The following is a 12200-nucleotide window of genomic DNA, read 5'->3' as shown; positions in this document are numbered from 1 at the left end:
ACAACCTCCACTAAGTTACATAAAGTCAGTTTTTCTTTTAAGATGATTTGATGATGATGATGAAAAAAATATATGTGATTTTCTTTGTTTCAGAATCAAGAAGGCTTACCAAAGCGAATTCAGGGCACAATATTTTTTATGACGGTTATTCTACCTCCTTTAACAACTGTAGTTTTAACAGCAACTTTATTATTAGCATGTTTTATTATATTTAGACAAATTTACATTCACAACTTTAAGAACGATAGTTTGAACTCTGTATTGCAACTTCAATATAACCAAAATAAGGTTATAGCTAGTACGAAATGGTTTGCCAATGAAAAAGAAGTTTTCCTGAAGCCTTCTAGCTGAATAAAGCCTCTTACATAGTTCTATTTTGATTATAATAATACATTTGAAAAGTGTCATTAGTGTTAACACAAAAATTGTTCAACGAGTAAAGACTGAAAACCATACTCGCATTTACAATATTATCGCATAAATCATGCGCCGTTATTATTTTCTATGACCATAATTACTTCATTTTATAAATATATATTTTTTATAACTAGATACCCTATTCTGTGACAGGTATATTTTGGAATAGGTACCTAATATACACAATTTTTTAAAGTTTATGTATCCAGGGCTAGTGTTACGCTGTGATTGTTCCTAAGATAAGTAAATAAACTATTTGCTCACTTCTAGTTTTAAGATGTAAATAAATGAATAAAAATGAACCTCTTCTTTTATTAATTTTCCCCTAAATTGTAGCAATACTCCAATATACTGGTATCATTATTGCGTTTTGTTTCTAAGCTGCTTCAATGGCGTCAAATGTCAGATACCCGCACTAAAAGAATACAAAAAACGGGGGCACATACAGCTTATTTTAATTAACAATAATTGTAATATAACAACACAAAATAAATCTTAATATTATATTTTATTGCTAACAGTTTGACGAATATTTTATTTTATTTCTTGCTAAACATAAAACGCACCCGTTGCAAAAATGCAAAAACGAAACGCTTTGAAAGTTGATTATTATGTTTAGATTTTTGCGGCGGTAAGCAAAATTTTCATTTGATTGTATTCCTCGTGCTGCCTATGCAATCTGTAATTTCTCTGTTTTATCTCAAACAATGCGACAATGTTAAATGATGATTCCGAACAAGAAAGTACAGAATTCTAAGAGCAATCAAGCCCAAGCAAGTCCATGGCTACTGTGCCCATCGAAGAGTTTCCCCGGAAAGTTTTACTATTTCAATGGTTCAACCGGTGAGACCGCGTGGAGCCTTAGCGATACAGATGTAAGTAGATATTAGTTTAAACATAATTACAAAAGGCCACAGGCTTTAAAGTTTTACATATAAAATATTTCGTGTTCGAAACGGAACTTAGTCAACTTAGCAATGCGCGCTCCGAGGAATTACGATGTCATGGTGTTTCGTTAAAATATTATGTTTCATACACTAGCAGCTGAAAGCTGATGCGTGTATATCACTGCGCTTGTTTTTTTAACGATAAATGTTCATTTTGTTAGTTGTTTAAATGTTTGTCAAGTCTGTTTATGAAACTGTTCACTGAAGGACCTCATATCACCGCTTCTGGTAATAAAATGTTCAACATTTTGTTACAAACCTTCGTAATCACGTTTATAAATTGAGACCTACGTAAATCCATGGTACCTAAATATAAAAAAACCTAAAGTGTGCATTTAAATTCGTTAAAAGTAAGTAAGTAGTCCATCTCAAGACAGCTCGCTGCGTGGTCTGTCAACTTCTATTAGTCTTATCAGGTTCTAACTGGATTCATTTCAACTAATTAATAATTATACAAAGCAGGGATGTTGCAAATATCTGCATCCGCAACCACGGTACTTCCGCATTATTTTCAACATCCGCATTCGCATAAAATCAATGCGGAACAGTTCGGTACAGGAACGTCTTAGCATCTGCGTAAGTGCTAGACTGCTAGGTAATTTAGTCATTAGCCAAAAAAACTATTAGAAATTAGCAGTCAAGCGTGAGTGGGACTTAATGTACGGAACCCTTGGAACGCGAGTCCGACTCGCACTTGGCCGGTTTTTTGAAATAAAAATTACTAAAATGTAATATTTGACGTTTTTTATGTACCTATCTTGACATCCGCATACGCGGATGTGAGCCTTTAAAAATCCGCATCCGCGGATGTCAAAAAATCGGCATCCGCAACATCCCTGATTTTGCAAAGGCAGGTTTTGCTTGAATGATTGCTACACTTAAATTTGAAAATGTTTTTTATTATTTATCCGCAGAAAAATTTGAAAAAGGGCCCAATCCATAGAGTAACAGATAAAGTCCACACCTATCCTGAACCTTTTGATCCGCCCTTAGACGACAGTACCAACACAACAAACTCCTTCTCGTCTCTAAAAAACACCGGCAACGCATTCACGTACCATGCCAACGTCAGGCCTTCACCCGTATTTGGGCAAGCGGTGTTCCCAAAATATGTCCAACCGGACTTTATGCCCAAATTTATATGGACACTGACACCGATGTATGTGCCAAATCAAATGACGCAACACAGGCAAATGCTGGATCAAATAACACAGACATACGTGCCGGATAAAACAATGTATGTTCCGTCTTTAAACAGCCGTTTTCAAGCAGTAAAAAGGCCAACGTTCGCTCCAGAGTTCCGATTCCAGCCGTTTAAAGAAAAACCAATATTTGATCAAGCTTCAAACTTTGAACCAATGGTTCCCAAACCTAAGATGAAGGATGAAGCTTGTCAAACATTCATACCAAGACTACAGAGACTTAGAACCCAATCAGAAATCGATACAACGACAAAATCAGCTCTAAAACCAAGCAGGTCTGTGGAAAATCTCTCATCAACTAAGGATGTGGAAACATCAACTCTAAGTCCTCCAAGTAAGGTTGAGAATGGAAGTGACAAGTTGAGTGAGCTGGATAAGAATGATTTGAGGTTCAAACTGGTGGCTAAAAAGAAGAAAGTGGAAACGGTGGTGGTGGAGAAGGCAGAAACAGCCACAGGTATTTTATAAAATACATATTTTTTTATTTTATTTGTTAGCCTGTTTTGTCCCACTACTGGACAAAGGCCTCCCTCTCTTTCTTCCACGCGTCTCGTTCTATAGTAAAAACATATTAGTAAAAAAAAACTCTTTATTTCACAAAAAAGCATGCATATATACCAACTTAACTACTAATCTTAAATTAAAAACATTTTTACAGTACATATGGCCCTATTTTCCCGCACTAGTGCGTAAAATAGCACTTTTCGTGCGAATGTCAAATTTTAAAGGGGAATATGTACTCTAAAACGTTGTAAGATACACGTGCGAATAAGTAATTCGCTACTCGTGTCGATTTAAAACGCTCCCTTCAGTCGTGTTTTAATTTATCGCCACCGTTTCGAATTTCCTCTTTTTCTCACTTGTATCGTAACTTTTACACATCTGTAATCGCACATCTGTAATTAATTAATTATATGTTTATTGTATGATAGTCCAATCACCGACTACTTTTTGTAGACCAATCAAAGGCAACTAAAATACGAGATGGCTTACCACCAGAAGGCATATTGCCGAAGAAACGAGTGACCTTCGACCTTCAGGAGCCAGGGGCCAGCCACACTAGCTCTGAAGAAGTACATGTAATTGACCAGGTATGTAAGTTATGTAGGGTGACTGTTACAGTTGTTGGCCATTCAATTACTATTGGCCACATTTACGTTTTATTACTGCGCGTTACTTTCGGTATATGAAGTTGTTAACAGCAATATTAGAGTGACTGCTACCAGTATAATTATTGACCTGGCCCTTCCATAGTAATACGGATGATGACACATGTTGAATTTTATAACAAAATCTAGTAAATAAAATAGATAGCAAATGAGCAATTTATCACAATAATGTGGATATTAAAATAAAATATGGAAATGTTACAAAAATCAGGACCTGATGTTTCAAAATTTAAGTTTTTTTTTTAACTACCAAAAACGATAAAAGTAAGGGTACCATTCGATTCCTTACATTTTATCCAAAAAAATATTGTACAGCAACTATATACATAAATGAAATATTTCACCGACAAAAACGCAATTTTCTTGTTTTGTCCATACTACAAGATGGGCTCTCAGAGACCTTGACGTCACGTTCACTTATCGTTTTGTTAAAGGCGTTTCGCGAGTGAAGTGCGACTCGCCTTCGTCGCTTCGTCGACCTTTGACTACAATTTCTGACTTTTGTGTTACTTTAATGCAATTGGTCCCATATAGACATTTGATCCTAAAAATAAATTGCGATTTTAGTTACATTGCGGACCATTGAGGGGACGTCAATTCAGCCGACCGATCAAATGACGCAATGTAATGAAACTCGCATGCGAGTTCTCGCACCGTCTAAAGGGGCCCACTGATTACCAGTCTGCCGGACAGTATCGGCCTGTCAGTTGTTCGGAACTGTCAACTTTTTGTTCTAACTGACAGGTCGATATCGTCCGGCGGACTGTTAATCAGTGGGCCCCTTAAATGAGCCCTAATTTTCTTTTCTTTCTGTACATTAGCATAGAGAAAAAAATACATAGAGTGCTCACTCCATACATCAGTTTTAGTACCCAAAAGACTATTAGCATCTAGCATCGAGTAGCGGAACTATCAGTACTGCTACTTGACAATAGATGTAGCACCGACCGGAAAGTCTTATGTTGTTGAGATAAGACTTTCCGGTCGGTGCTACATCTATTGTCAAGTAGCATTACTGATAGTTCCGCTACTCGATGCTAGATGTAGACACTGAAATTAATAGTCTGAACTGATGTATGGAGTGAGCACTCTTGTCTTACTTATTTCTCTATGACATTAGTAAGTGGCCAGTTTGTTTTAGAGCCCCGATCCTCACATAGAAAGGCCGCTGTGGTACGTGGCTGCCGACACGGAAGCACTACTGTCGGGTTTGCAGTGTATAGAGGAATTCGTCAAAAGTGGTGAGTCGGAAATTCAAACTTATACATTACTAGCTTTTGCCCGCGACTTCGTCTGCGTGGAGTTAGTAATTTGGGTAGCTTATTTTTACCCAATCTGCTTTTCAACAATTCCCCATACGAACTTCCACCCCCCTTTTCACCCCCTTAAAGGGAGATTTTTGGGATAAAAAGTACAATACAATACAAACAATACAAATACTCTTTATTGCACACCTCATTACAGAAAACAATACGGATAATACAGGAAGAAGAGGTTAAACAACAGGCGGTCTTATCGCTAAAAAGCGATCTCTTCCAGACAACCTTTAGGTAGCGGAAATTAATAAATTTATGTCATGTCAGTACCCTATGTCCTTCCCCGGGATTCAAACTATCTCCATACCAAATTACAACGAAATCTGTTCAGCGGTTTAAGCGTGAAGAGGTAACAGACAGACCAGACAGACACTTTCGCATTTATAATATTAGTATGGATTTTATACTCACTCTTTCATAAGTCAAACTAGTCTTATTTTCACCCGTGTTTTATTAGGGCTCCGTACCTAAATGTACTACTAAAACAATTTACAACTAATATTAGAAACAGACGGAGTTGAAAATAGGGTTCCGGTTAATCCGGTTATAATATTAGCTGAAAATTGTTGAGCACTAGAGTTTTTATTTGCCGCGACATCTATTGTCAACTAGCAGAACTGATAATGTCCGCTACTTGACGCTAGATGTCGACTACGAAATAACTCGCGTTTTGGCAAGAAAACTGATGTATGGAGTTACCACTCTTTCTTTACTACATAGTATAAACAAAGTCGCTTCCCGCTGTCTGTCTGCCCCTATGTGTGCTTAGATCTTTAAAACTGCGCAACGGATTTTGATGCGGTTTTTTTTTAATAGATAGAGTGATTCAAGAGGAAGGTTTATGTATAATTTGTTAACCCGTGCGAAGCCGGGGCGGGTCGCTAGTTGCTTATATTTCTCTATGCTTCTATAGTTATTTGTACAACAAGAGATCAAAGTTTGATATTTCTTCGAGTGCTTATTTTGAGTCCCGTGCAAGCGAAAGATTCTATACTAGATTCACAAGCGTAGCGAGTGAATCTAATTTAGAATCTTGAGCGTAGTAAGGGACTCAAAAGTGCACGAGATGTAAATAACTTTGATCTCGTGTAGTTCACAAAACTTTTCACCTCAGCAGTGAGAACATATTAGAGAACCCGAAAAATGTATTCCTTCTTCATCACTTACCTATTCACTCATGTTTTCTTCAGATATACCAACAATTAAGTTTTCAGCTCAATGCGATTTTGCTCACTGTTTTTAAGTAGCAAAGTACCCTTGTTCGAGCTGCTGAGGTGAAAATGTAATTTTACGTTATGTACCTATTCCAGATGCTAGCTGTCGGTTGCTAGTCCCACACGCAGTATACTCGGAGCTGAAGTCTCTGGGTCGGGGGGAAAATGGGGCGGTGCCCGCGCGACTGGTGCTTAGAAAAATAATCGCACACGACAACAGCATCGTAGGTAAGATTAGGCATTCTCTTCCAGTCAACCAGGGATGTTGCGAATATCCGCATCCACATCCGCAACCGCGGAACTTCCGCATTATTTTCAACATCCGCATCCGCATAAAATCGATGCGGATTTAATGCGGATGTGGAACAAGTCGGTACAGGAACGTCTTAGCATCGGCGTAAGTGCTAGACTGCTAGGTAATTTAGTCATTAACCAAAAAAACCTATTAGAAATGAGCAGTCAAGCGTGAGTGGGACTTAATGTACGGAACCCTTGGAACGCGACTCCGACTCGCACTTGGCCCCGGTTTTTTGAAATAAAAATGACTAAAATGTAATATTTGACGTTTTTTATGTTACTATCTTGACATCCGCATCCGCGGATGTGAGCCTTTAAAAATCCGCATCCGCGGATGTCAAAAAAATCGGCATCCGCAACATCCCTGCAGTCAACCAACTTAACACATTCACTGCCAGACAAAAAACGGCGCACTACCCCAGAAACCGGTCGTCTATAGCTGCGTATAAAACTACCCGCCCAGCGGGTTGTCATCTGAGCAAAGTTTACGAGCGCCCACCAGGTGGGTTCCTGGTAGTGAAAGTGTTAAGGGGCTCCCCCATGCCAATGACCTTCGATCTGAATCCCGTTTTCTAATGTTTTTTGTAGCTTACCATATGGGGCATTATCTATGAAAAGGGACCTTATTGTCGATGGCGCTTACGCCGCACAGCGTCGCGCGGCATTGTATTTATATCGGAGCATCGTTAATAATGGCGTAAGCGCCATCGACAATAAGGTCCCTTTTCATGGATAACGTCACATATTAACATCAACGGCTTTAAGCAATATAGTATCCCATATTTACTTCAAAGTTCATAGTCTTCGACATATTTGGCATCAATATTGAAAAATTTTAGGCCAAAAAACGGGTTTTCTGGCCATAACTTTTGTGTCAATTAGTTTAAAATTAAAATCCTCGACTCGTTTTTCGAGACGTCAATGACGAACCCAAATATGTAGATTTCGTATATCTAAGATACTTCACAACAAACTAGATAGGTACGAAAAAAGTGTTTTTTTAGACTATGTTTAAAAAAATATGTAAAAAATAAGCATTCGTTTCTTTCAAAATCCGGTTGACAAAAATGAAGATAAATGGTTGAAGAACTGATAGCCGTTTGTCTTATAATTCTATCTGTGGTGCAAAACTAGGAGATACGATTCAAAACTTGTCAAAAATCGATGAAAACCGCAGGTAGGCCCTTAGGCATTCTGGACCAGTCAACCATAGCATCAATTCGATTGATCGATGTAAGTCGATGATAAGGCCGTTAGATTGTTAGGGTTCTGTAGCCAAAGGGTAAAAACGGGACCCAATTACTAAGACTCCGCTGACCGTCCGTCTGTCTGTCACCAGACTGTAACTAATGAACCGTGATAGCTAGACAGTTGAAATTTTCACAGATGATGTATTTCTGTTGACGCTATAACAACAAATACTAAAAACAAAATAAAATAAATATTTAAGTGGGGCTCCCATACAACAAACGTGATTTTTTTGCCGTTTTTTGCGTAATGGTACGGAACTGTTTATACGACAACGGTTTCACTCACTTGAATTTTTAGTCGCTATTGGCGACATGTTTCGGGCCCTTCGGGGGTCCATCTTCAGGCTCGAGTGCTCGCGGCGACTGCAACTCGTGCACTGCACAGCGCACGAGTTGCATATAAACAGTTTAAAATATGTCTCACGAAAGTTTAATATCAATGGTACGGAACCCTGCGTGCGTGAGTCCGACTCGCATTTGATTTTGTATTGCTCACTGAAACAACCTTTTCTTAAAAAAAAAAGAAAAAAATTATACTGTTTATTATAAATAAGAATGTACAATATTTTCGGAAACTTAACCTAATCTACACTATAATAGATTATTAGCTAAGTGAGAGGTTTTCCCTTAATTACATCAATGACGTTATTGTTACTATTTTTAATCTAATTTATATTTATATAATTCTATTTTGACTTACTACTTAGGCCCACTTGCACCATCCCAATAACCCGGGGTTAAGCGGTTAAACTGGTAACCCAGTGTCAAATTGTACTGGTAACCATGGTAACCCCAGGTTTATCCGATTAACTCGGGTTAGTGGAATGGTGCAACGCCTTAGTCAGTTCAAGCAGTACTTTTTTAACATTAGTTTCAGCTTATGAGGCTTATCTTCTAATTTATCTATGATATGTCTAGGAAGACTATTTAGGATGTGTGTTTTGTTCTTTTAGTACAGAGTAAACCGGAATACGAGCTGTCACCTGAAGACAGCATGCTGCAGTGCTGCTGGAGTCTGCTGCGAGAGGACTGTCACGTGGTAAGGTCGTCCATTAATTACGTCACACAAAAATTGGACTTTTTTTTCATAGGAAAAAGATAGGCCGTTAAGAGCCAACAGGAGTGGTCATTTCTCCATACAAACGTACTCGACTGTTTCCTCCGTGGGTTTTGAAGCTAGAGCGATGATTTTTTTAACACAGATTAATATTGTCAATATCTGTGTCGGACCGTTTTGATTTTTTTGATATTTTTGTTTTTTAAGGCGCTAGAGCCCTTTAAAAATGGCCAAAATGGCCTAATTGACTGTGTCGCAATGAGAGGCGTAGTATTCAAAACTGATATCAATTAGCCAAAAAAGCAAAACGGTCCGACACAGATAATTTCATAATCATTTAGATTTCCAAATTTGGTTACGATTGGTTAAGTTTTGGAGGAGGAAACAGTCGAGTACGAAACCTCGATATTTGAGATTTTTACGGAGGATTTTTCGCCTTGTCCTTATCGCACTAGTTTTAGGAGCCGATTTCCTCGCTTAACATAACACTACAATAATGACATTTTGATTTTCATACCTCCTATTCAGAAAAGAGCTTTTCCTGCTAGGAGGGATCAAAGTTACACTTTTCTGTTCTAGCACACTATTTTTACATTTTTTTTTTGCACTTTATTTTTTTAGCTTAAATAATCTGTTTAAGCATCAGATTGTGTCAACACTAAGATTTTTTATTTTCCTCATAGTTGATGTGAAAAGCAGTATGTGTCACACGGTATCAAAATTATTTCGTCTTGGGCGTTAACACTTCTTGAATCCCTCATTACGCTCAGGATTCAATGTACGCCCTTGACGGAAATATATCATTTTGATCCCTTGTAACTTGTAACACAAACTACTATTGTTTACCTGTCAGCTCTGATGTTAACTTGGAAATGTTTCTTAGCGAAATAGTTTAATGTGCCGAACGGGTATTTTCCAGCAGTTTATTATTTACATTATTTACAAAGTTTCGCTCTTGATTATGTATAGTTTTGGCCATTTTTTGTCATTTACTATTTAATATTCAACACAGTATTATTCAAGTAAACCGCCACAATGACACTGGCAACAGTGACAACGTATCATTAAAATTATTGTCAGTGTAAGAAATTAGTTCCAATGAAATTCCGCAACATGGCGCATGATCATATTTTAATTATTTCATCATTCAAATTTGTGACGTTATCTATGAAAAGGGACCTTATTGTCGATGGCGCTTACGCCATTATTAATGATGCTCCGATATAAATACAATGCCGCGCGACGCCGTGCGGCGTAAGCGCCATCGACGGTAAGGTCCCTTTTCATAGATAATGCCCCATTTTATTTTAACTTGTTTAGCTTAAGACTCATTAGGTACTGATGTTTTTACTTTCATGCAATTGAATTATTTAAACAATTCTTAACCATGAATTCGCTACCGATTCCAATTATTTTAATTCTAAATAATCATTTTACAGATTCTCATAACAAATAATAAAAGCATAAGGAAAAAAGCGAAAACAATTAATTTAGAATGCTATAATCTAGACGATATAACAATGGAAGAAGGCATCGATAACGAAATCGATCCAGTGATCAATAATGATCTAACGAAGTTGAAAATTATAGTAAACAATGATAATAAGAAATCAATAATAGTAGAAAATGATACAAAGAAATCTGAAAATCTGTTCATGCAAAATTTGAAAGAAATAAACGGTTTTTCTGTTACTAAACCCAATGGTATTAATATACGTCCGTCTAGAATAAACTTGCAACTTGAAACTGATAATATCTTCAGCATGGACTCTAGTTCTGATAAACTAATAAATTTGACTAGACCTAAGGATAAAGTGAAAGCTGCGTTCAATTCTGAATTAACTAACGTAAAAGATCAAATTGTGAATCTTAGCATAACTGAAAATAGTCCTGTACAGAATCGAACTAAACGGATTATGGAAAATGTGTTTCGGAATACGGGGCTTAATGATAAAACCTGTCAAAACCCGTCCTTAGATCTACGAAAACAAAATGCAAGCGCCAAAATAAATGTAGATAAAATTAATCAGATCGTACCAAAAAATGTTGAAGATATTGACGCTAGCGACTTAGATATAAGACTGAACACGATAGAAAATAATCAAGAAAAATTTAGAGATACTATAAAAGTAAGCGGTATTACCAAATTGAATAATCAATTCAATTTGGAAGAAGAATTAGGGAGATTTTGCATTAAAAACTCTGTAATGGAAAACAGAGTTAAAAGTAGAATAGACGAATGGGTTTGCCGCTTGCGTCAAGCCATGGAAGGAGCTTTATCAGATCTCCTTTTAAATGAAAATACTAAGGCTAAAAGAATGAATCCACCTATGAATACCCTGTTTGAAGGAATACTGGGAACAGGTGAAATATTCAGAAAGCACACAAATATAAAACTTATTATTGATCAGTTTCCAATAGAACTGATAAGTTGCAGTTTTAACAATGGAAAATTACAGAAAGATTTTAAACCAAACGAATTTATGAAACTGGCGGGTTTCAGTGTGATTCTTATAGAACAATTGAAGAAGATTGTGAATTGCGAAGAATTGTACGAAGCAGAAGAAATGCTAGAACATTTGATCAAAAACATAGAAAATCCTAAAACTGATATAGATCTGTCTTTAGAAAAAGTTAACACGCCTATATTTAGTAGAAGTGAAATTGAAGATACAAAAACACCGATAGTTTTCAGAAAGAGCCGAACGGAAGTTCTAGAATATTTGAAAAAACATTTTGCGGAGTGCCGAAGTGAAACAGACACGACAGATACTGTTGAATGCTTTGACAATGAGCCAAATATACTTATAACTTGCGGTAAAAACTTGAATACGCTAAAAATTACTAACACTAGAACTATTACTGTAGAAAAAACAAACAGTGCACTCAACACGCAAACTAACAATGAGAATAATGAGAAATCAAATGTCAATAATCACCCGAAAGTAATAAGAAACGTTAAAATCATAGACGCTTTTGAAGAAAGACTCAAAAAGCACGCACAACTAGAATCAGATGAGCTTGATTATGAAGAATCTGTTTATACTAAATCAGATATTACTGAGATTAAGAGCGAAAAACCGGATGAATACGATGTTATGGATGATTTGTGTGTGTCGGATAGCGACACTGATTCAGAATGCACCCGAGCGTACCGATTGGCAAAGATATTTTTGGCGAAAGTGAAAACTACTTTGATACGGATATATAACTTCATGTAAGTATAGAGAAATTAAAGTTTTAAAACGGGTTTTGGGTTCGCCAATAGATCAATAGTTGATCGATTGTATCGACATGTTGGCGATAGATGATCGATTGATATGTAAGGCCA

General features: G+C 36.9%; 2 protein-coding genes across 2 annotated transcripts in view; both read left to right on the top strand.

The window, feature by feature from the left end:
* LOC134660527 (scavenger receptor class B member 1-like) overlaps nucleotides 1-538 on the top strand; it is a 76719-nt gene extending 76181 nt beyond the window's left edge. The window contains exon 13 of the mRNA XM_063516302.1: nucleotides 94-538. Within this exon, the coding sequence (XP_063372372.1) occupies nucleotides 94-351 (258 nt within the window). The 3' untranslated portion in view covers nucleotides 352-538. The remainder of the gene's footprint in view (nucleotides 1-93) is intronic.
* Nucleotides 539-1074: 536 nt separating this feature from the next.
* LOC134660416 (uncharacterized) lies at nucleotides 1075-12090 on the top strand. Its single transcript, XM_063516156.1, has 7 exons — nucleotides 1075-1292; nucleotides 2279-3023; nucleotides 3524-3657; nucleotides 4877-4976; nucleotides 6362-6493; nucleotides 8766-8851; nucleotides 10309-12090. The coding sequence occupies exons 1-7, from the start codon at nucleotides 1140-1142 to the stop codon at nucleotides 12088-12090; spliced, it is 3132 nt and encodes a 1043-aa protein (XP_063372226.1). The 5' UTR covers nucleotides 1075-1139.
* Nucleotides 12091-12200: the final 110 nt, after the last annotated feature.

This window comes from Cydia amplana, chromosome 27, assembly GCF_948474715.1.
Source record: "Cydia amplana chromosome 27, ilCydAmpl1.1, whole genome shotgun sequence".
Classification (NCBI taxonomy): domain Eukaryota; kingdom Metazoa; phylum Arthropoda; class Insecta; order Lepidoptera; family Tortricidae; genus Cydia; species Cydia amplana.
The sequence above is the reverse complement of the archived record's forward strand: the minus strand, read 5'-3'. Positions and strand labels throughout refer to the sequence as shown.